The 26,451-nt window shown below is 39.1% G+C and overlaps 1 protein-coding gene across 1 annotated transcript in view; it reads right to left on the bottom strand.

Moving 5' to 3' along the window:
• LOC121329342 (membrane-associated guanylate kinase, WW and PDZ domain-containing protein 1-like) overlaps positions 1–26,451 on the bottom strand; it is a 140,763-nt gene that overhangs the window by 35,698 nt on the left and 78,614 nt on the right. The window contains exons 3-6 of the mRNA XM_041274900.1: positions 9,973–10,092; positions 5,193–5,399; positions 2,208–2,424; positions 1,827–1,909 (exon numbers count right to left, since the gene is read on the bottom strand). Coding sequence (XP_041130834.1) covers positions 1,827–1,909; positions 2,208–2,424; positions 5,193–5,399; positions 9,973–10,092 — 627 coding nt within the window. The remainder of the gene's footprint in view (positions 1–1,826; positions 1,910–2,207; positions 2,425–5,192; positions 5,400–9,972; positions 10,093–26,451) is intronic.

Here is a 26,451-nt window from a genome sequence, read left to right as displayed (position 1 = left end):
GCAAAGCAAATCAGCAACATCAAACTGAAGGACTTGAAAGCTTTCTTAAATATTACATTTACTCAGATTCACTCAAACTATTACAGAATAAAATCAAATTTAAAACGCATTAAAGTGGCAAATCAGTCAGATATTGAATCCTTTAATTATGGTATGTTTACTGTAGAAATATACTGTACATCATTGTAAATATTGATATTGGAGACTTAAAGGCAAATTAATCTGTCAAACAAAGACTTTATACAAAGAATAACTGCAAATGAGTGTAAGACATCTATGAAATCCAGCATTTACCTTTGATTATCTAAATGGTGTTTTGTTAACCTCAGTATGGTTTCAACAAGCAGAAATTAAAAAGCAATGTTAAAAACCACCATAAGGTGGCACTATTCCAGGAGCTACAGCTTAATATTATGAAGAACAGCCATAGTCTTAACAAGGAGTGTTAAATTCTAAATACAATGGTCTAGCCAGCAAAAACTAACAGACCATCTGTAAAACAGGGAGCTGCATAGTGTATATGAACGAGAGCTGCAAAAACAGCAAACAAGAGAGGGTTGGAATTGTTTAATTTGTGAACAAAAGATTTAAATAGACATCACATAAATCTTAAATACAGACTGATTCAGTGAAGAATTTGGTTTTTGAACAGTTTTATTGTTTTATTTGTAGGTAGTTGTTAAAGCACAAAGTAATTATATTATTCCACCGAACACCCCACAGAATGTGCTACATGCTAGTTGATTATATAAATGTGTTTATTCTAAAGACTAATGCGCTACCTCTCCAGGGTATTGTAAGAAAAAACAAGTTGCTTACATTGCAAATATATAAATCCAATCGTATGCAGTCTTGTTTACAGAAAGGCAATTTTGACGATCATCTAACACTTTAATAAAGCCCACCACTGTTCTTACAAACATGAATGTGCATAACATTGAGCTGTATGTGCTGTATGTGTAAGCTCATGTGCTAAATGACACCAACACCAGGCAGGAATAAAAGCCTTAACTACTGTATTAATGCAGGTAGGAAAAACACTTTCAAGTCCACAAAAAGTATGATTAGGTTACTTGATTTTGGTTTTTTTGTTGTTTGTTTTTTTTTTTGGAATAGAAAATGTGTGCATACGTAAAAAGCAGGAACAGACCCAAACCTTATGAGAAGAAAAACATAAAGCAGAACCCCAAACAACCATTTTGTTTCATCTGGTTTTAGAGGGTACGTAACTTGACCACTTATTTTTCTACCTTTCGCTAAAGCTATTTATCATTTAAATTACGTTGCATCAAACCCCCTAAAAATCACTTGTTAATTAATTATTTCTTACACACACACACACACACGCACGAGCCAACTTCTGGTAATGCTTTGCACACCCTTTTATTGCAGTCTGTTTTTTGGTTTTTTTTTTAAGGCTATGGTTTCAAAACAATCATTCAAATTACTGCCCAAGTTATAGGCCATGCAAATGTTAAACACGTTTTTCAAATTAAAGGTGTATAAATAAGCACTGGTGTTAAACTTGTCAGCTGCTACAGCGTTAAAGTTGCTCATGGCTTGAAACCTCTTTAAATCTAGTGTAACACTGAATATGATTGCTATGAAGGACCAGGCTTACCTACTGCAAAAATATGTACACATTTATATATAAACATTTGGGGAAAATTAGGCACTCACTCACAATGAACAGAAATTTTGCCAGGTGTCTGCAAAGCACTGTTCTTTTTATTTGATAATATTAAATGCAAGGAAGTGAGAATGCTGCAGCTCAAGTGTGCCCCCTAACGTTTAACTGAGGTTTGTGTATAAAATACTGAACATACCGTCATCTTCACATTCTTCCAGTGGTTTCTGTTGCTTTTCCAAGCACCGTGGGTCTACCCAGGATGTTGTTTTTGTGTTGTGGCTGTAAAAAACAGAAATGGAAACATGCTGATTATTACGCAAAAACTCCTTCTGACACCAAAGCATCACATAATGTATATTCACCAATGAGAAAACCTAAGGCCCCACCACTAATTTGTCTATTTGTCTGCAGCACTGGAACAGTTACTAACAAAAAACACTGTGTACTTGCAGTGTACAGCATCAACTACTTAACATTACCTTTAAAATACAAAATAAAAGGAGGTTGGTATCATGTTGTATTCACTCAATACTGATCAGTATAGATGTATAGTATGATATAACAGAGCAGTACTTACTCTATAAAGTAGACCTCTCCGTTCTCTGTGTACGCCATCTCCCAGTTCTCTGGCAGAGGGCCTAGCTCGTCCTCTTCAGGAAGGTGAAGGTGTGGGTTTGGCTGCTGAGAGTGTTCCGTGATTGACACAGCGGCGTTGTTGACGCTGTACGAGGGGGCTTTCTCTCTGGGTGGTGGTGTTTGCGTTGCGATGTGCTCGTCGTGTTCACTGGAATCTGCTGGGGAAAGCATACACTAAGCATGTAAGCCTTAACATTCCCACCACCATTCATTTGGAAACTTAAATGTGTATTTACTTGCTATATTACTGATCTAAGTAAATCTCCTTTTCAAGAAAGCACAAGTCAAGGACTAGACACTGGCAAAATGTGTGTGTTACCTAACAGTAAATAAGCGTCACAGCCCTGATGCCTCAACGGAATGGCAATTCAACACCAAGTCTATCTGTGCAAGATCAGTGGAGCAGTTTCATAAAATAATCACATGTCACTGACACCTTTGCTGGCAGTCTTTGTGAGAAGCCAGGAACTGCAATGAAAGAGAATCAACAAACCCTAATGCATGTTGCCTGGAGGGCTGTACTGAAGCCATGAAAGGTTAAATTGAAGCCCCCACTGTAACTGCTCATGCATTCCCTGTCCTGTGGATGAGCAAAGAACCATGGATTTCAGCATATCTTGTTTTGCGATTATCCATTATCTATAATATTTTTTATAAATGCATATTAAATACATGTTTAATGTAAACTTAATTTGAGTAAGTATTCATTCATAATAAATACATAAAATGTGTAAAGGGAAAAAATGTAGAATCATAATTTCCTATTGTACTTTACCTTTTGTACCATTCGAATCCTACATCCATCACTGTGCCTTTTGAAGTTATCATGTATTTTTCAAGCTTGTCTCAGAACAAACCTCCCTGGTTCATAGAACTGTGCATGTGCAGCGTGTGACCTCACACCAACAGATTCTCACTGCTCTGGTTAAAGAAACAGTGGGGGGTTCTTTTAATAGGGCAACACTTCCATCAGCCAGGGACAACAGGGGTGTGGCTCCAATTTCAAACTTTGTCAAGCTTACATACACTATACATACAGACATAACAGAAACAGATACAATCAATTTTACATTGACGTACTCTATTCTGATAACATCACAATAAAGTGCTTAAAATCCAATTCATATTGAATACCTGGTCATTTCATAGATACAGGTTTATTTCCAAAATGATAGCACTTGCTTTTCCAACTAATCCCTAACATTACAAACAGTCAGTGTAATGAAAATATGGTCAGCATATTTGTATTCATTATCAGACAACAACTAATGCTATACAGTAATAAAGAGATAGAAAGCAAGATCCAAATACAGCATGGTTTTAGATTCTAGCACTTTGGAAGAGGAAAACAATTCTGTTTGTTAACCCTTTGCGGTCCTATGTCGGACCAGGTCCGACATCATCAACAAGATGCACAGCACAGGTCTCTAGTCGTTTTTTCTCCGGGAAAAGCAGAGAAAACCTTTCAATGGTGGAGTGAGACCGATAGGAGCCGAATGAAGCAAAAAAAAAAAAAAAGGGCGTATCTCATAGATAACATGGACATAAACAAAGGAGATAGTTGCTTCTGCATCCAGCACTCAAAGAATATCACTGACATTTGCAGAGCTTTTTGAGATGTTATAGTAATAATGACTTGAATCGCATTATTGAGGAGTCTGGTGATAAAACAAGTGATCAGGAGAGGATTTATCAGTATGCATGTTTATAAAGAAGTATGTGAAAAATACAGCGAACAAGGGGTGGGGCTTGGCTGGAGATTATTCAGTACTGAATGTCCTTTTGCGACTCAGTGCCTTTTAAACCTGTTTTACTCTGAAAAAAAATATTTTAAACAGAGTGCGTGAAAATAAATTGGACCTGATGCGCCTGACAAGCGCTGAATAAATGGACTGAAAAGGGTTAATGTGTTAAGGTTAAGACAGTCCTACCGAACACGGTCAGCTGACATTTACTCAACAAATACTTTCAATCATATGGTATTTTCAATGGGAAAGCCTACTTTCTATTCCACACAGACGATTGTTCAGAAGAAACAGACGGAAGGGCACCAATGGCATTTTAAGGAAAGTCAAGAAGCCAAAAACAAGTTGTAATAAAGTAGTGTTTTTTCCATCATCATTATGACAATAGTATCAACGCTTTTAAGCCATGTCTTCAATTAACACCACTTTTGTAATAGTAAGTTTGTTCACCTTACTAGTTCTGTAACATTTTGTTGTGTTTGCACAAAAAAAAAAAAAAAATCAAAATGGACGCTAGAGTAAAAACTGGGCCAATAAGTCATGTCAGCAAACCTAAGCACCAGTAAGACAGTGACAAAGTATTGTATCAGCACACACCAGGGTTGTAGTGCACATATTACTCCTGTTCAATCTGATTCATCTTTTCTTCTTTCTGATGAATTAGGTGCTAATGAAAAGTGCCAGACTGACACACCTCTATTCATTCACAGACAAGCCAATATGCATGCACCTTATTCCTACCTTGGGATAACTATGCATAGATGGTTTACCAATGTGCCAGTTAGTGTTAGCTGTAGTTGCAGTGTTGTCTCTTACTCCCCAATAAAATGGTAACTGGGCAGTGATTACTGAACCTCAGTTCACACAGAGCCACTAGAAACCTTCAAAATGATTACCAACAGGCTAAATATACTACTGAGGCCTAGTGTTTAAAGACTTAAAGAAAATAACTGCCTTACACACTGGGCAAGGCTTGGTTTGCTTCCTATTTACTCTATATCTTGCCCCACTTAGTTTATCTTATTTAATGTTCATTCACTAGGAAAGCCAATGGTAACATTCTTTTTTTCTCTTGAGGGCCCTGTGGGCAGCAGGACTCAATATACATAACTCAGACCACATTTATACAAAGGACAGTGACAAATGACATAAAAAAAATGCTGCTTTAACAGCTAGTTTACCTGTAAAGCTGCTGTTCATTTCAATGACTTCTTCATCATCTTCATTCTCTGTGTGGACTAGACCAGCATTTTGCATATCATTGTAAGACTTAGTTCGTTTGGGGGTTGAGTGCTGGGATCCAGGCTGGCTGTCTTGCAAAGCATCCCTGGTAATCACTTTCCCACTGAGGGGTTGGCTTGGAGGCTTGGGTGTTCCATAATAGTTTCCTAGGTGACAAGAGAACATTAGCATGTTAAAAAAAAAAAAAAAAAAAACGGGGACACAAGTTTTATAATCACCAGGTCTTTGTGTACAGAGGGAAATACTGCCTTTGCTTGCTAATGTATTTAATAGTGGAAGTAACAAGCACTTGATTTTCAAATGATTATTCTTCATCTTAAAAATGCCACTTAGCAAGATGAGGCCCATTGTTTAGGTACAGCAAGCATGGAATACTGAAACAATAGCCCATGCAATGAATAACGAAACTTTACCTCATTACATTTGAATTTCAATTACTGACATGTCTAGTCACACAAGGTTATCTCAACCAACAATCTCAATTATGTTTGCGTACTGTATACACTGAATAATAAAATCTACCTTCGATCATAATTGATATCTTTGTTACTGGCAAACCTAATAAAACTGGATCTCTAACATAATAGCTAATTCCAAGGGGAATAAAATCAGAATATGTTCAAATCGTTACTTCAAATACATGTAGATTGTTAAATATCCTTCCAGTCTGGAAATATGAAAATGTATAACCCAGAAAAAAATGAGGTACCCATTCAGAGCTGTCAAAAAAAAAAAAAAAATAAAAAAATAAAAAACATCGAAAAGCAACCCATTTGAATTTCTATTCACTAGCTGTTGTTGATATTTTGAGTTGAAGTGCTTTGTTTAGTAGCATTGCTCTATTTTTCACGTATGCTAATTAGAATGTGAACTTAACGAAATGCAATATCCAGTAAATAAAAAGATTAGTTGCGATAACAAAATGCATGGACTTCAAATGTGCAAACGCTCCTACTTAGTGCTGGCAAATCCTCCATTGTTAGGTGACTAAGTATTAACTTGCTAAACTTGAAGAAACACAATGGGCTTTTTTTTTTTTTTTCTTTCCTCCCAGAGAGAGTTACACGCACATCCCATATAATCTCAGTGAACCAGTTTGATTCAGCCATGCCAAAAAAGTTTAACATGGCGACTGAAGTGTTTTCATAGGTTAATGGCTTACATATTACAGACTGACAGTTGATTTACAGTTGCTTCTCTGTAAACAGTTTTTGTTTGGGGATGTCATCATTGAATAATCCCACAAAGTAGAGAGAGAAGCAGATGATGAAATTAAAGGCAACAAGTCTACAATCAGGAGGAATACACCAGAGGTACTAGACATGATTGCCATTATTTATTTATTTATTATATAAACAAAGCGGTAAGCTGTATGTGGTCAATGTTATTTTAGAAAGTCATCCAAAAAGGATTTTTTTCTTTCTTTTTTTGTGTAACTGAATACTATTTACTGGGATGGTCAATTTTAGCATAACTCAATATTTATTGGGATGCTCAGATCTTAGTATTTTAATTTTGATCTAGGGAAATCTGTAATTCTCTTAGGGCTATTCACAATGCACTAAATTCTAATTTCAGTTTGTGTTTTCATAAGAATAACACATTTTTTAAGCAAGCCGATCATATACCCTGTAATGATATATGAGACCTGTGTTTAAAAATGTAATGAATTTTTTAATCTGCAACCCAGGTACAAAAACACAGCCTAGACCGGTGCTGTTGGAGCTCTTCTAACCTATGAACCTTGACCCTACCCTGGGGGGGGGGGGGGGGGGGGGGGGGGGGGGGGGGGGGGGGGGGGGGGGGGGGGGGGGGGGGGGGGGGGGGGGGGGGGGGGGGGGGGGGGGGGGGGGGGGGGGGGGGGGGGGGGGGGGGGGGGGGGGGGGGGGGGGGGGGGGGGGGGGGGGGGGGGGGGGGGGGGGGGGGGGGGGGGGGGGGGGGGGGGGGGGGGGGGGGGGGGGGGGGGGGGGGGGGGGGGGGGGGGGGGGGGGGGGGGGGGGGGGGGGGGGGGGGGGGGGGGGGGGGGGGGGGGGGGGGGGGGGGGGGGGGGGGGGGGGGGGGGGGGGGGGGGGGGGGGGGGGGGGGGGGGGGGGGGGGGGGGGGGGGGGGGGGGGGGGGGGGGGGGGGGGGGGGGGGGGGGGGGGGGGGGGGGGGGGGGGGGGGGGGGGGGGGGGGGGGGGGGGGGGGGGGGGGGGGGGGGGGGGGGGTGGTGGGGGGGGGGGGGGGGGGGGGGGGGGGGGGGGGGGGGGGGGGGGGGGGCAACCCATTTGAATTTCTATTCACTAGCTGTTGTTGATATTTTGAGTTGAAGTGCTTTGTTTAGTAGCATTGCTCTATTTTTCACGTATGCTAATTAGAATGTGAACTTAACGAAATGCAATATCCAGTAAATAAAAAGATTAGTTGCGATAACAAAATGCATGGACTTCAAATGTGCAAACGCTCCTACTTAGTGCTGGCAAATCCTCCATTGTTAGGTGACTAAGTATTAACTTGCTAAACTTGAAGAAACACAATGGGCTTTTTTTTTTTTTTTCTTTCCTCCCAGAGAGAGTTACACGCACATCCCATATAATCTCAGTGAACCAGTTTGATTCAGCCATGCCAAAAAAGTTTAACATGGCGACTGAAGTGTTTTCATAGGTTAATGGCTTACATATTACAGACTGACAGTTGATTTACAGTTGCTTCTCTGTAAACAGTTTTTGTTTGGGGATGTCATCATTGAATAATCCCACAAAGTAGAGAGAGAAGCAGATGATGAAATTAAAGGCAACAAGTCTACAATCAGGAGGAATACACCAGAGGTACTAGACATGATTGCCATTATTTATTTATTTATTATATAAACAAAGCGGTAAGCTGTATGTGGTCAATGTTATTTTAGAAAGTCATCCAAAAAGGATTTTTTTCTTTCTTTTTTTGTGTAACTGAATACTATTTACTGGGATGGTCAATTTTAGCATAACTCAATATTTATTGGGATGCTCAGATCTTAGTATTTTAATTTTGATCTAGGGAAATCTGTAATTCTCTTAGGGCTATTCACAATGCACTAAATTCTAATTTCAGTTTGTGTTTTCATAAGAATAACACATTTTTTAAGCAAGCCGATCATATACCCTGTAATGATATATGAGACCTGTGTTTAAAAATGTAATGAATTTTTTAATCTGCAACCCAGGTACAAAAACACAGCCTAGACCGGTGCTGTTGGAGCTCTTCTAACCTATGAACCTTGACCCTACCCTGAACTTTATCTCCAGGGAGAGTGAAAGGATTGTTCAGTCTTCAGGTTCATCCAATCATAGGTCTGTCTGAGAGACAACATCGTTCAAACTGGGGTGTTTTTGTTTTATAAAGATAGTATTTGTTGTTTAGAGGCCACAAGCAATACATTGATTTAACACTGACCACTGCAGTCATCAGTTTTACATTTGATCACCAACTGTGTTCCTGGGTTTGTTTTCTTGCAGGATACATCTTGAAAAGTTCAATTTTTGTAAAAGGTGAAAAGGCAAAGGTCCCAAAGGATGTTTTTTTTTTAAACCAAAATATAATTAAATAATAAACCTGACAAATAGACAACAAAACCTGACAGAGCTTCTAAACGGCACTAGGCATGGAATTTTAGACCGGTTATGGCAGTGCATCACCACTTAGAAAACATTTAGAAAAGTCACTTGAGCCTGTCAGTGTGCTAAATACTGCATACTGACCAGCCATCAAACTCACACGTGTCACTGTCAAGAAAAGACCATTCATTAATAATAAATAACTTGGAAATTGGACAAAACTATTTATTAAATTAAGTAATGTAATGTAGTTAATTATTGTATCAGAACACAGATTGTAGTACAGTTTGGGTTTCTGAGCCTGAATATTATCGAATATGATATCATACTATGTTTGAAAACCTCAGAAAGCGCACAAAAATTGACATTTTGGCCAGGTAAACTGTAAAAAAAGCTGAGGACACACAATGCTGAACTATGAAACAATGTAATAAACAGGTACTTAGAATGTTACTTTTGTGGAAAATGGCATGTTTGATGTGAGCATAAAGACACCAGAGTTATTGTAGCTTTTGATGTTATTTGGCTTTTAATATATACTTACTGTATAGCACAAAGCCATAAGTAACAGTAACTCTCAAATAAAATCCCTTCTTCACTTTCCTTAAGTGCTCTCTGTAAACCATTCCCCAGTTAACAGAGCCAATGAACAGGTTGTACGCACATTGCATGTAAACAGTGTCTAATGTGACAATCACCTGTCATACACAGAAGCAAGGGGCTGATATTGTAAAGAATGGCTGTTTCAAGTGGTAGAGGCTCCAGGGAGTATGTTGGAAAAGAGAAATGTGGTAGTAATTAGGCAACGGTAATACAAGGACTGCAGAAACATTTTCGACAGTCAGCAGAAAGTGTACTGGTCCTTCAGTTCTTAAGAAAAACAGAAGGAAGCAGTCATTGTAGCTAATTGGTGAAACTGCTAGCATGCTCTCTGTGGACCAAAGGAAAAACACCAGTGCAATTTGTATGTGAGTTAAATTAGAACTGAGAGTTGACATGCGGTTAGAGTGTGGACAGGATAACTTATTTTGGATGGTTCACATTCTATGATCGGGTTACATATACCTAAAATTGAAAGCTAAGGAATAGAGAAATCTATTGTTTGGTTTGCAGTGTGCTGGCCAAAATTGAGGCAAAGATTTACCTTCATATGTTCCAATTTCAAGAAGAGTTCCACTCTGTTCAAAGTTTAAAAATTCCTGCACCGTGAGGAAGTTGTAATCTACACCTGGGACTTCTCCGTCTCTAGGGGCACGGGTTGTGCCTGAAAAAAAAAAAAAGAAGAATGTTAGTGGTACTAATAAATTGCTATGTTATAAAACTACCAAGCAGAGTACGTGGTCATGTTGTTGTTTTACATAAATATGCAATACCATAACATTATAGGAAACTTGCTAGAATATTCAAGTGTATTATCTCTTTATCCTTTACATTTAAATTTCATTTACAAACACCACAAGACCAGCACTGTACAGTAAAAGATGTGTGTGTTCCTTCCCAATGGAAGACCAATGTCACTTCAAATGTGGATTCAGAGACCACGCCTGGGCCTGCCAGGTTTATTCTCTGTAAATTACCATAGTAACAGTATAATGGCTAGCTTCAATTACGACTCGGATGCCACTATGCACATGACTTGCAGTATTTTACAGTAAACACTTAGAAATATATAAAACGGTACAGTCCATTCACTAGTCAACAAGATCACTGGTCATTCCATGAGCACTCATGTACAGTGCATCAAACCTCAGTATCTCACAGATTCATTTAAAAAACATGTTTTTTATGAATTCTTAGTAAAATGTTTTTATAGAAACATTCCAGTTAACAATAAAAAGACATTGAGGTTTTTAAACTAAATCCAAATCTATCACGACAGTAAAAAATGCCTGGGAGGAAATGTGCCTTTTAAAACGCTGAATTGTGAGCCTGCACAATCGAAATCTTAACAAAGACATGAGGATTGATCATGACAGAACCTATGTAACCTTTTTTTGTGGGAAGGTCGCTCATTTAGAAGAAAGCCCAGGACCTGAGTGATTGTTGGCTGTGGGCTGTTCAATAAGAGCTCAGTCCTTTCTGTGCTTGCAGTGACATGCGGACGGCTGGACACACGCCTGGCAGATGGCATTGCAAAATGTTTTTATAAACCATCTGGGACACAAACAATGATTACAAGCCACGCTCACTATGAATTTAGATGCGATTCACACTACGTGTGCTCCATACGAAGGCAGACAGATTTTGTTTACTAAGTTTCATAAATTAAAAGATGTATACATTTTTTCTTACAACCCTTTTAAACAATGGTCTATGAAGAAATGGCATTATTTCTACAAAATTATTGAGCAATTTTACTTTAGTGTATTGTAAATAATTTTTGCAATGGATTAAATTAATGAATCTTATACAATTGGAGAGAGAAATACCAGATTCACAAGCAGTTTAAGGGACTACTTTGTCCCTGTTAATTTGTATTTTATGGGAATGGTTTCAAGACACCCTTAAAAATGATGGTTGGTCAGTGGTTTCCCTGTGCATTAGTTGTTGTGAATAGACGAGGTCAGATTACACAATTAGCAAACGAAAGAGTTTACCAAACTAATGTATTCTTCTTCAGGTGCAGGATTACTTTGTATAATTGTCCTTCTCTGGCCTCACGTCCTCGTAACGTGATAACACTCATGTTTTAAATACAGAAATCTATTACAGCAGCAATAAAAACAGACAATTATTTTTAACCGAGAGAACTAGAAGTCTAATTCGGTTTAACTGTAATGTTTTTGTGATGTGTTTTTAAAACTTACACATTGATTCCTAGTGATTCCTATCTTCCTGGTGAGTAGCATAGAAGCAGTGTTTATAATGCGTTGGAATTTGAAAGCTCTTATTTTCCATTAGAAAGATAGAAAACATCTGTATTGTTTTGAAATGGAGAATAGTAACCTTTCTCTTGGAGCAGCATTTATATAACACAGTATTTATACTACAATTGTGTACAACTTTTTATAGGAGCTTGTGGGTCTTATATACCTGGACAATGCACGTCAGGTCTCAGTTTGAGGCCCAGAGATCCAGGAAGGCTTGTGTTTGTGTACGGATGGTTATAATAGGTTAGTAAAATCCCTTAAAACTTTTTTCTGCTCCAGAGTTAGTCTGTAAAGTTCATGATGTTTGCACAAGATTGAACACTGAATAACAGATGTGTGACATTTTCAAGCGTATCTATTGTTGCACCATAAGTCACTTTTCACTTAAAAGTTAGACAGACTTAACATAATAGATGACATCCATTTTTCTAAAAAGATCTGCTTAGGTTGCATGGCAAGAAATATAGTGCAAACTTGGACAGCTTTCATTCTATCTATCAAACAACTACAGGGGCCAGATGACATATCGTTTGGTTACAATAATCTCTATAAAAACAACAAAATGACTCCTGCATGTTGAAATGAAAGTGAATGTGATTCAGGGAATTCGTGAACCTGAAAATGCCATCATGAATAGGTTAGAAAAACAGGAACCAACCTTCCGTTTTTACACTTTGGATAAGTCATGAAATATAATGCTGCCTGAAATTGTTCACAGAAAACTATACTCTGCATCTTGCGCAAGGTCTCCATCAGAAAAATCATCTGTTCTGATGCAAGGCGTGAATGAGTATTATGATCAGATTGCAGAAGGATTTACAGGCCTCTTAATCCATACTTCAGCACGCCCTATATTCCATGGCATGAGTCACGCGTGATAATCCCTCAGAAAAGAATCTCTTGTTACTACCATGGATATGTCTGCATAACATTAGACTGCATAACAAGAGATTTCAATTTTCAGTGTTATAAACCCTTCTATTTTAAGATGTATCCACCTTGAACTAAATAACCAAGATGGGATGAGGAGAGGACCACCATTTCCACAGTATAACATGCACTCTTTAAAAAAATATATTCTTGCTGTCTTCAGGCTGTGTTAAAAACTGGTTCATAGCATGCTTAATTTGTATTCCATACAGCATACTGTGGCATGTGTAGTATATAAGAGGTACATTATACACGTTACTGCAAATTAGGATACTGCACACACACACATCATTTAAAAAAAAATTACAATTTTTAAAAATCTGAAAACATTAAGGAATGCACACATTGAATAGTTAATAAAAGTAAGGTTGATAATGGCCAGGCATAACTAGACTGAGTTTTTGTGAACAATCAAAGTGGAGTGTCAGAGGCTGAAAACATGTGGCAGTGAAATGGTTAATTTCTACTGCATTAACCATCTAAAATGGAACTTTGACCCAATATGGCAGCCCTAATACGGCATCCAAGTCTGAAAATACAAAGTTGCAAGTTTAAATGTTTTTTAATATATTAGCAGTTGTAGTAAAGATTTGTAAAGTCATACAAGCTCCCCACACCAAATTACTGATAGGACCAATTCAACATAAATCCAGGCTTCTTAACATATTCGGAAACTAGCCAATGTCAAAGGCAGATACAAAAATTACTGTAAAAAAAGATTCATACAACTGTTGGAAAACAAGACATTTGAGTTACATGATGGATACATAAGTACAGTTGAACTTACAATTGAACTCAACATCAGTGCATCAAAATATTAGTCATGAAAGATAAAAGTATTCCCAAGGAACACTCAAATGTCTAATGCCACTAGTGTAAGTTTCAACCAGTCAAAACACAGATATAACCTTGAACAAAACTATCAAGAACTCCAACTGGAAGATATTGTATCTCTATATTCTGACAACAATGCAATTAGATAGGCCAGAATAAATTGAAGGTCTTTATTTAGACTAATTAATCTGTGTTTTTATTTGTGCTTTTTAGATCACTGAGCCAAAACCAATGCTTATCCACTACATGCTTCTTAATGGGAAAAAATGTTGCTACTTTCTGTAATGCGTACCAAGATGGATAAGTCATATGAATTAATATCTAGAATACTTTCTCAGAGAATGCGACAAGCCTGCTTGTCATTTGCAGCCGTCAGCAAAAGAAGAGCAGAAAAAATTATTAATGCATGACACATTTCTCCGTAAACATCTGCAGGCAAGAATCCCTTTTTTTTTTCTAAATAAATGCCAATCAGTCAGTGGAACAGTGCAGCATCATAACATCTTGTCAAGGTAAAGATCGATGTCCTCTTGTTAACCTGAGATCAAGTGTTACACTGAACTAGTTTACCCTGCTGTCTTGACCCTTCCTCCGTAGAGGCTGTTTTAAGAAATACCTGCAGTTGCAATCTGTATTATTTTTCTTAGGATTTACTAACAAATGTAGGAATCATTGACAGGTCATAATTGTTTATAAACTGTTGCTTGTGATATTGTGTACAGTATGACACCACTTTTGTTTACTACTTTTAGCACTCGCTTCACTTTTAGATAAACAGTAGTCACAATTTCAAAATACTAAACCTGTGTGAAAAATGTCTAAACAATTTATTACTCAAGTGTTTTTAAGTACTAACTGCCCTATGCTATAACTTACTGCCTCCACTGGAGCAATTAGGACCATACTGTAACTGTCTAGTAATGTGCCAGTAAATAAACAAATGGACCCTTATTCAGTTGGCATCACATCTGTGGTGTATAACCTTGAACTGAAACAATAATGAGAGAAGTCAGGACTCTAAATCACAATCATTAATGACTGGAAAAGATGTCAGGTTTCCACCACAGCCCTTATTTAAATCACTCTCCTTCCAGTCTGACACCTAAGGAAATAGCTTCTTCCAAAAATAACGTTATGATGAATAAGCAGCATTATACAATCTGTGAACAAAGGCTTACTGAGTCATTTACTGCACAGGGACTTGATATCAGTTCTGCCAATAAACACCATAGCCCAACTTGTTTTATAGCACACATTTGACAAACAATGAATTGTGTCGAATGAAGGGATTCGTTTTGTATTGTGGCAATAAGTACAGCTTAATTATTACAAGTTAATTACTATGTTGTACTATGTTAGTAACTCGCCAATTACGTGACACAATAAAAAAAAAAAAAAAAAAGTTTTTAGTTGAACTGAATCAAAATCAGTATCATTGTATTGAATTAATTTTAAGAATGTATTGGGCATTTTAGAAAGCAGCATTTACTCAATCTTTAGCAGTGTGTTTCGTGGGAGAAACTATACAACTCCCTAAAATTGATGTTCTGAATCAAGATCAACAGATCATTAAAACAAGACATGTGGCTGTTCTATTTTGGAACATACGTCCTGAAATGGGCAATTCACTTGATAGGTCTCCTGCGTTTTAGAAACTTTGAGGTTTTCTTTGCACAGACTTCAAATGTGTTTGTTGGAAATCACACATTTCTTTGGCAAACCACAAGCACAGCATTTCAATACACCAGTAAAATGTGCAAATCGGACAAATAAATGGTAAAATTAAATTATCAAAAATGGTGCTTCAGAGCAAACTGAATGAGCTGTTTAGTTTGAATCTTAGCACCACTGTCCACTGAGTTTGTTTCTCTTGACCTTGCCAGCTACCTACAATCACAAAGTTTGTTTTTCTTCTTATAAAAGTTGCTTCGGGTCTCTGCCTGCCCCTCTTCTCAAGCGCTGTGATCCCACGGGAGCCTCCAACCACCTGTCAGTCCAGAAGGCCTGCGCCTGCTAACCACCCAAGCCACCAGCTTCACTCAAACAATGAAAACATTGGTCTGTTACACAACCAAAAAAACATCACCGCACCGCTTGTTATTTTATTTTTTTCCCCCATTCAGTACCACATCAGTGCAGCTAACTGCATTTAAAAAACACTTGTCGAACAAAGCAAGTTACTTAAAATATAGATTTACAAAATCTAACATGTCATCTTCAGTATTTTGTGAACTGAAAATCTTTGTAAATATATGTCTTTCTATCCTACCTACCTACCTAATGAAAAGCTGGACAGAAATGACTTACCAAGCTTCCTAAAGTATTGGGATATCCAAGAAATAATGTAGCACAACCTACTTTCACAATAAAAACATGTGTCTGTGTATTTCTTATGGAATATAGAGAAGCCACAGTTCTTTATACGGATTCAGCACAATCAAGGACATGCTTATATCAGAATAGGCCCCATAATATCAATTTTGCAGTTTTTACTCAAACTAGAAGTCCAGTTTACTTCAAATACATATTATTTCAAGAATGAAATGCCAAAAACGCTGAGCTATTTGCCTGAAAATAAACTACATTTTATTACTTTGTGTATTATTTTGTGCCTAGTAGTTTACAATACCATCTAGTTTTGGTAATGGCACTTAACCTTAGAAAAATGGCATTACTCTTAATGCATATTACAGTAGGTGTGTATGTTTACGGAGAGTAACTCTCATTCCCCGGTAATGTACAATGTGAAGTAATTATATGATGAAGCTGTCTGAAGTTCTTTAATTGTATGGTAATTAACCCACACGTGATACTATTCTGTGAGCAGCGAAAACAGGCAATGTTTAAAATAAAATACATCCTCTGCAGAACAGAGGAGCACTGTAGGCCTTCCTTTTCAATGACACTGCATTACACTCTTAATTAACCAGTTTCAGGACCATATAATATTGTATTGGTTATATATAGATATATCCCTAAATCCTGCAAGGGGGTAACTGCTGCACCAAATGCAACTAAGTGTGATGAAGTGCATGAACATTCTTGTAATGCTCCAAAGGTTAGAAGATGAAACACTAATCATTGGATCAGCAGCTGTGTGCTCCCAGCCTCGACATCAATCGTCAGCTGCTGCCGACTAACTACTGAGTGCAGCAGCCAAATGGCTGGAATGAGAGATAGAGAGCAACGACTATCCCGTTATCCTGAGCAAAAAGAAAACCACCTAATGGGCATTTTCCAAACACACACTACTTTCAACCCTAAATCAGACTCCTGAAATCCCTGTGCCATGTTGTTAGATCGCAGAATTCGGATGCAGTGTCCTAGATGTGCCCTGTGTATCTAATGGATTCCGTTGTGTTCTTCTGCTTGTATTAAGGGATCAGCTTCTCCTTTCCAAAAAGAGCAGCACAGTATCAGCACAAATCAACATCAACCGTGCGAGCCCGGGCTATGCAGGGATCATTCGAACCACTGCTGCAAAAACCAAGCTCCGGAGGTAAAGTCTCACTAAAAGGCATTTATCAAATGAGACCTGCGCAGCATTTATTAGAATTAAATTACAGGGTGTAGGTCTTCAGTATATTCGTACATATATTTTGGATTCTTTTTTTTTTTTCCAGTGCGTGACAGCAATATCTTCCAGACCTGGATTACCAAAGCACTTCTTTTTATAGAGATGGCCAGAAGGGAGTTATTCCTCAGAGTGTTTTTTCAACTCATCTGCTGTGCTAATGTGCAGTACACCCTAAATGTTTTTTAAACATAATTTCCTTATTTAGAATGAGATTTTGACCTTGAAAATCATGTTACACAAACAACAATAGATCCATTGAGTCCAATTGCCTTGAGTTGGGTTTGGTTGCTAACTGCACATATGGTACTCTAGCTTATATCTTTAATCTTTGTCTTTTCTTCTTTATCTTTATCTTTTGCACCAATCCACAGACTTTAAAATTCAATGAAATATGCAGTTTTTATCTAAACCTTTTGGGGACTTCTATTTATAGCAACATTAGCAAAGAAGATGATTTCTGCTTTGTTCTTAAAATGAAGGAACTAAAGGCTGAAGTCCCTGAGGTTCTAGGTTTGAATTTCAGCTGTGACCTACATTGAAAACAAGAGACAAGGGCACTGCAAGTGTGTTTTTTAGGTTGAACAAATGGGGGCACAGTGTACTGGTGCGTGTGTTTGTGTTTGTGTGGTAATGTAAAACATATTATATTATTAATCATCAAACAAACATATAGGGCATTACGATGTGCACATAGACAGTCGTGTACAACTTCCATACTGGTTTAAAAGAAAAACAATGTTGTGCAGTGACACCTTGCTGATGAGCCTGCCACATGTGTTGTGTCAGGGTGAAGGATCAAGCAGACTCCAGTTTCATTATAAAATATAAAACTGTCTTGTTCAAATCCTACCACCAACACAGCACTATGTTTTGACAGTTTACTAGCTCCTGATGGCAAAGGCATTATTTAACTAGAAATTATTCATACTGACCTCACTATAATGTGCAATGTTGACCTTTAATGTGGCTGGTGACACTATCTCTCGTTTCACACTTGTTGGACATCATCCTTCAAGTGACACTGCATAACCACAGTGACAACAACGAACACTTTTCATAAGTTCTCATCAACCTATCAGTCAATCAACGTGGCTAGCTTTCCAAAAGTGGCTGGGGAAGATCTCAGTGTTGCAAAAAGTTCTTGAAACCCAATTTACTGAAGGTCACCAATTGTTACCTTACCTTATCAAATCACAAAATCATTTTTTTTTTCAGCACAGTTCTTACATTGACCGTTGTGATCATACATTATAAAACAACTATTGGATTGGTGCATCATCATAAGCCATTTTACGTATTTCTGGAAATAAGAATTTAGCAACTCTAAATTCTAGTGTTGAATACATAAACAATACAGACTCAGTGCAGTGCCAGTGGTAGTTCTATAATCTGAAGTGGCTTGATTAAGAACAGGCTGTTTAATTAAATATTTTGGAAGGTTACCCTACACAGTAGCACTATGACACCAAAAGCACATCCCATGAGGAATTCTCAAATCCTAACCCTTATTTTTTTTCACCACAGTTCAGTATACTGGACAACTGTGGACAAAGGGGTGGGATTGGAGGTTTAAAATGGCAATTACGTGGATGAACTATGATATTTGTACAACAAATGGTGGTAGAATATTATTTAATAACATATGAAATATGAAGTGAAATGGAGGGAAATGTTGAACGAGCTGGCACAATATCTAGAATCTCAGTGAATATGATTAAGAGAGTCAAATAGCTGGTAAAAATATCAATTATTACTGGAGGGCACTCTGATAGCGGTGCTTTGGTGGATGTGTAAGGAATATGAAAACAGAGCATCAACAGACTCAGGTTCCAATCAGTCCAACTACATTCCATTTAGTGTGACGTATAACACATACTTGGAGAGATGTCTGCGATGTCTAACCAAAGACTGAGGGGTCAGCTGATGTAACAACACAATCCGTCAATGATAATCTTTACATTTCCACAATGCAGGACCTAGTATACTGAATTTAAGTATCAATCTGTAGTAATCAGGCACACAAGACCTAACAAGTCAAAGTGCTACAACTAGATGCAAATTATTGCAGGGTAAAACGACTCACTGGGTAATTTTAATCAGGGAAGTGGCTGCTATGATAACCTGTTTGCAAAGCAACCACGTATATTTATCAAAACCGTTACATACAAAAGATTTGGATTCTAAGCAACGGGCATTTTGTTTTCTTTCCAGAAAATGTTACAAATAAGGAGGAAAATGTTATCTGCAATACTAGACTTAATATTTCATGCCTGTGTCCACTGGGTATGCAGTGCAATTCAGACTGCTTGCACCGCTGAACGTTTTCTGAATGCTCAATGCTATATGACTATGAGAGGTTTGGCTCAGACAAAGCAGCTCTGATGTCTCCTTACCTTAAGCAAATACAGTTGCCATTAGCTACAGATGCATGTTCTTCAAGCAGACAAGTTTTCTATTTCCCCCACCAAAAAACAACCAAACTTTGGATATGCATAGCCTCCGTAATGCAACAAGAGGCAGACAAGGCCACTGGGACAATACTTATTTCACAGGATTTATATATCACAACCCCAAGCATGTGGGTGGTAGATAAAGGTTTTGTATGCACTAGATGTTCGTCGGCATGATATAATTCTGGAGCTAGAAATACACAAACGTGACGATGAACTGTCTTTGTAGGCCAGAATCTGGTTTAAAAGAAAAATAAATCTATTATCAGAGTTAAATTTAGGCCTACAGCCAAATGAGTGAACAGGCATTAAATACCCACAGGTAATTATTCCATGGCATTGAGCTCTATTAGTACAGCTGGCACAAGTGAAATTCAATAAGGGACGTGTTATGTATTCACCACAGCATTCCACAACTGGATGTAGAGTCTTGGAATTAGTTAGCTGGTCGATATATCTACTTTTTTTCACAATTAGGAAGTGTAACTCTTTCCAAAATGAACAACATGTTACTGAAAAGGTTATTTCGGATCTAGACTACAGGCTTGAATAAGGTCAACAGATGACCCCAAGTCATTCCAATTAAATGGTCTAATAAATTCTTTTGTGGTAATTATGCCTATTACATTAAGTTGCACAAATGAAACAGTCCACATGACAGGAGGGAAGAATGTGTTTATACTAGAAAAAACCACAGCCAATCAAAGTAACACGCAAATATTTCCTTCTTACATGTTTCAGGACAAATTAGTTCCTTGCTATGTCCAATCCTTAGTACAGGGACAGTCACCCCCCCCCCCCCCCCCCCCCCCCCCCCTTAAGAGGTAAGGTAGACTGCAGTCCTTTTTTTTATTATTGGTTACCAATTTGCCTTTCTATGTTTTAAATTGCTTTTCAGAAAACTGGTTATTCGGTGAAGAACATTTTGCATGTGTGTGAAAAACATGTCGGTGAGATTCAAAGATGAATCCTTGACCAAATCTGATCACATCAACAAGTTTTTTTTTTTTTTTTAATGCAAATAATCTGCAACCACATATCAGGATTTGTGGCCAACGTACACATTTTGACAGGTTGTAATACATACCGATAGGACAGATTAGCACACAGAGACTTTTTGGCAACTACAACCTGCACTGCTCTAAGCTGATTTAATAGATGTCTTTAAATCTGCCAGTCTGGACAGTACTGACTTAAATCAGACATGCAGTAACCTAACATTTTGAAACTTTCCATGCTCTGCAGAATCTAGTCTAGGTACAACAATACATTGTCTTACAAATGACTGCTCTCTCAAACATCTGCCACACTTAGCCCCTTAGTTTCTGAATGTTTTTATTATAAAATAATAATAATAATAATAATAATAATAATAATAATAATAATAATAATAATAATAATAATAATAATAATAATGTTTTTACCAATTACAAGGCAAAGACACTATTCCATTTTTCAATTGTGAAATTAAACCCACTAACTTCTTTACACAGAAATTTTGCAAGGGAAGAAACAAGCTGACAGACAATTTAAAAATGTTGAATAAAATCTACCTGCTTTACATATTTTTTACAAAGCTATGTAGACAAAAAGAAATGCTAAATAGCTTTACAATGGTACATTGAGAAAATAATTCATATTCAATGGTTGTGTCACTAACAGCTAGTTCACTTTTACAGATGGTTTACATGCAGATTCAAATATCCCCTTGTTATCTACAGAAAGGTCTGGAAACCATATAAAATTTATCACAGGGTAGAATCTGCACATAAGCAGCAGACGAATAGTGAGTCTGCCACAGAACACAAGCAGAAAACCACCTGTTCCATGAAAGGGTTAATCCCTCCAGACTATCTTCAATAGAGGTCTGAAATTTCAGCATTTTCCAGTCTATATATTCTCGATTCAGGGCAACACCAACACCATGGTTTTAACCACAGTATTGCCCCTGACCCTTATTTTCTGTAGGCACAGAGCATAGCACATATAAATTATATATATATATATATATATATATATATATATATATATATATATATATATTATATATATATATATATATAGAGAGAGAGAGAGAGAGAGAGAGAGAGAGAGAGAGAGAGAGAGAGAGACTTTTGACTTTTAAGATCCTTTATTTAAATATTCCAAATAAAATCCATTAAAATTCAAATAAAGGTAAAACACAACAAAAGTTAAGATTCCTACTGCCTGAGCAAAATTTAAAAAATCCTAAAATATATCGTGTTCTCCTTAAAAACAGATTTTAAACAAAATAAAAGGATCATTAAAAAATCAATATTAAACAGTGTTTTTTTTTCTTTGTTGAAAACAGATAAAAGCCAAAATAAAACACTGTAAAACAAAAATTAAATAAAATTAGAACAAAAACTGGAGCTCCCCCTCCTCACTCACAGCACACAAGGCGTCTCCCACACACCACCTCTCCTGAAAGTCCTCCAGGTTACTGACCAGTTTAAAATACTCAAACTCTACTCTGATCTGGCTGACCACGAGCACCCTGAACTGAACCACTAAACTGGTCAGTCCAGAACCAGAGAGTTGATTTTTCCTTGTCTTTAAAATAGCCAATTTTGCCTGTCCAATTAAAAAATTAATAAGAACACACCTGTTTTTCATTTTAAAATTGTATAGAACCCCAAAAATAAAAAGCTCCTTACTAAAAACGACCCCTAAATTATTCAGGATTCCCTGCAGTAAATTAAAAAGTGGCCGCAGCCTCTCACACTCACTGTAGGCATGAAAGAGAGTTTCCTCTGCTGAGCAAAAAGCGCACTGCTCACTGATGCTGGGGTCCACTCTATGGAGAAACCTGCCTGTGGACACAATGCAGTGTAGAATCTTCCACTGCAGGTCCCCCACTCTCTTGGCGAGAGGCGGCTTGTACAGCACCCTCCACACCGGCCTGTGCCCCTCCTCTACAGCCAAGTAAGCTCGCCACTTAGAGTCTACCAGACCCCTTAGCCTACTATACTCTGTGGCTTTAACACACAATTTGTATATCTGTTTTCCATTCATTGTGTGAAAGATAATTTCCTCCACATTCTGCAATTTAAGCAAAGTCCCTCCATTCTCTCCACCGCCCTCACCTTCCTCACCTACTGCTGGTGACACGATCATCCCTGGAAATAAGGAAAGCTGTCTCTGCTCTGTGCCTCTGGACAACTCCTCCCTCAGGACTGCCTTGAGCCGCGGGGAGAGGCAGCCCCTCAACTCACCCATCAGTCTTTCTGCAAGCCTCTCTGAGTGCCAGCCTAGCTGTGCAGTTAGCTGGGAGGCAGTTAGCCAGCAGGAGAGCTCAAGGTTTAACAGGTGGACCATCCTGGTTACACCTGCTTTTAAAAAACTGGCACAGAGCGTCATCGACTGGAGGAACTTAACTGGAAAGAGTGGATTAAAAAATAGGGGCTCCTCAAACAGGTCCTGCCCTGTCAAGGACTCCACATCCCTTTCCACCCTCACCAGCTGCCAGGCTTTTAAAATACTTTGATAAAAAGGAGGAAGTCCTGCTTTACTAAAACTGGTGTTCTCAATTAAAAACAGGTGTTTTCCTAACCCCAGCCCCCCAAATCTATTAAGAAGGAAACAGGCCAGCCTCTTCCAATGAGCCTCCTCCTCAGTGTACAGGAGTCTCTGAACCGCCTGCAGTCTGAAGGCTGCCACCCTGCTGGCAATGCTGACTAGCCCCTGCCCCCCCTCATCACTAGGGAGGTAGAGGACTGCCGGCCTCAAACTGTGTCTCCCGCTCCAAAAGAACTCCAGCAACACTCTCTGGATCTCCTTCACCAGGCCCTGGGGTGGGTCCAGGCATACCAGCTTGTGCCACAAGCTAGAGGCCACCAGATTATTAATAACAAGCACCCGGCCCTTGAAGGACAGTTGAGCCAGCAGTCCCTTCCACCTCTGCAGCCGCCCCCTCACCCTGTCCAACAAACCCTCCCAGTTCTTTTTCATGTAGTTTTCTGTTCCGAGGTACACCCCCAACACTTTAATACCTGTTCTGTTCCATTTCAGCCCCTCAGGCAGGAAAGGAGGGGTGCCCTCATCCCAGCCGCCTGACAGGAAGGTGTCACATTTTGCCCAGTTTACTCTGGCAGAAGATGCTCTCTGGAACTCATTTAGAGTCTGCTGCAGCGCTTGGACATCTGCATCCCCCCTCACAAACACAGTCACATCGTCTGCGTAGGCAGACACCTTCACTGTGGCAGAGGAGGGTGTGGAGGGCGAGGAGGGCACTGTCCATCCAGCTAGCCTGACCCTCAGCAGGTGCAGCAGGGGCTCTATAACCAGTGAATACAGCATACCAGACAGGGCACAGCCCTGCCTTATACCCCTGCACACTGGGAAGGGCTGACTCAGCCCATTGTTGATCTTTAAAATACTAAAAATGTTGGAATATAAAAGCCGAATATAAGAAATAAAACCAGGACCGAACCCGAAGGCTTCCAGTGTATGAAAGAGGTAGGTGTGGTCGACTCTGTCGAAAGCCTTCTCTTGATCCAGGGAGACCATTCCTACATTAAAATCACAAATATCACTTACAGTTAAAAAATCTCGAATAAAAAACAAGTTATCAAAAATAGAGCGACCCGGTATACAATATGTTTGATCCATATGTATTACAGTTCCAATAACACTTTTTAATCTATTAGCGATTGTTTTGGATAAAATCTTTAAATCAGAACATAAAATTGACACAGGTCTCCAATTTTTAAGCTGGCATAGGTCTCCCTTCTTGGGCAGCAGTGTAACCACTGCCCTACGGCAGCTAAGAGGCAGCTCCCTGTGGCTGAGGCTCTCTCTCAGAACCTGGAGCAAATCCTCCCCCATTATATCCCAGAAATTATTATAAAATTCTGCTGGCAGTCCATCGATCCCGGGAACCTTTCCGCTGGAGAGCTGCTTGACAGCGGCGGTCATCTCCTGGTGGGTCAGCGGTGCGTCCAGCTGAATCTGCTCCTTCTCACTGAGGCTGGGTAACCCCTGGAGCAGCCGCTCAGTGTCCTCTATGTTGCACAGTTCTTTATTATAAAGTTCCTTGTAAAAACGCACCGCCTCTCTGCTGATTTCCTCCCGGGTGTGCAGTTCTTTCCCACCAGGAGTCCTGATACAACACAGCTGTCTACTGTCCGCTCTCTTCCTCTCCAGGTTGAAGAAGAAACTAGTGGGGGCATCCATGTCTCTCAACTCCATGAATCTGGAACGCACAATCGCCCCCTTCACTCTTTCCTTCAGCAAGCTCCCCAGCGCGATTTTCTGCTCTTTTAGGTTCTCCAGGGTCTGTTCTTTAAATTCTGAATTTAAACTTTCCTCTAGGAGGAGGATTTTGGACTCCAGTTCTCTCACGGCTGTGTTCAGTGACCTGGTTGCATTTATAGTATATTGTTGACAAAAACATTTAATTTGTATTTTGCCAATGTCCCACCACTGTCTTAAATCTTTATATTGTGCTTTTTCTTTTTTCCAAATTATCCAAAAAAGTTTGAATTGTTGCTTAAATTTTACATCTTGTAATAATTTTACATTGAAATGCCAGTAAGATGCTCTGTGGGGTTCTGATTGAATTATTACTGTAATTAATAGACAGTGGTGGTCAGAGAGACTACTGGGGATGATTCTTGCTTTGATAAATTTATTTAAATCGTTTTTAGAAGTATAAAACCGGTCTAGTCTTGCTCTATATACACAGTCTGTGTGATACTGAGACCAGGTGTATTGTCTTGAACTGGGGTGCAGGCATCTCCATATGTCAACCAGGTCACTGGACTCTAACAATGCAGCCAACTCTCTGGAGGACTGAGGGTGTGGTTCATCATTATTTCTATCAATATTAAAATTAACAGTACAATTAAAATCTCCTCCTACTACCACCACATCATTATTATTAATATTAAAAAGAGCTTGCTTTAATTTCTTAAAAAATAAAATTCGTTCCCCCCCTCTATTGGGGGCATAAATATTAATAAAAACATACACTGTACTGCCCAGCCTAGCTCTTACTTTTAAAATCCTCCCTTTCTCGATTTCATCTATATCTAGTAAAACTGCCCCCAGGCTGGGTTTAAAAAGCACGGCTACTCCTGCACTGGTACTAGCGCCGTGACTCATCACGCACAGCCCCTTCCACTCCGCTCGCCACGCCTCCTCATTCTCCTGATCCGAGTGCGTTTCCTGCAGAAACACCACCCCCGCCTGCTTCTGCTCTAAAAACCCGACTAGCTGCGCCCTCTTAAAAGACTGTCTGCAGCCGTTTAGATTAAAAGAAATAAAAACGCACCTTTCCATCATAGCTAAAAAAACTAACACACTAAAACAAGTAATAAAAGAAGTTTCATAAAACACAGCCATTTTTAAACAAGAGATTTTGAACCACTTTTAAGATCCTTTTTAATTTTCTGAACAATTTTTTTTAATCTATAACGTTTTGGCTGATCAAATTCTTCTATTGTGGCTTTCCTTGTTATAACGTGAGCGGAGTGGAGAAATAACCTTAGATCAGGGAAAAAACTCTCTATTTCTACTCCCCTTTTCCCTTTTGTTTCTATCATAAAATCATTTACCTGCTCAAGTGTGTATAACTTTTTCTTACTGACGGGTTGGCTATCAGGGATGTCTGAGATAAGCGAGGAGTCAGAGAGCTCCCCCTCCATCTCATCCGCGCTGTCCTCTCGCTCGCCCCCGAGAATCCGTTCCTCCGCAGCTCCCTCCGACTCCCCGACACCGGTCTCTGCTACAGCCGGCACCATTTCAGGCGGCTGAGATTCAGCTAGCGGAGAGTCTTGCACCGCGCCCGGCTCACCCTGCGCTGTGCTCTCTTCCTCCGTGTTGGGAGGGACTGACGCCCCGCCAGGAGCCCGCAGTCTCCCTGTCTGCACGGGTTCGGAGTTCTGCACTGGCTGCGCTCTGCCATCCGGCAGCTCTGCAGCCTTCCGCTGAATTCGTGT

Source organism: Polyodon spathula, chromosome 16, assembly GCF_017654505.1.
Source record: "Polyodon spathula isolate WHYD16114869_AA chromosome 16, ASM1765450v1, whole genome shotgun sequence".
Classification (NCBI taxonomy): domain Eukaryota; kingdom Metazoa; phylum Chordata; class Actinopteri; order Acipenseriformes; family Polyodontidae; genus Polyodon; species Polyodon spathula.
The sequence above is the reverse complement of the archived record's forward strand: the minus strand, read 5'-3'. Positions and strand labels throughout refer to the sequence as shown.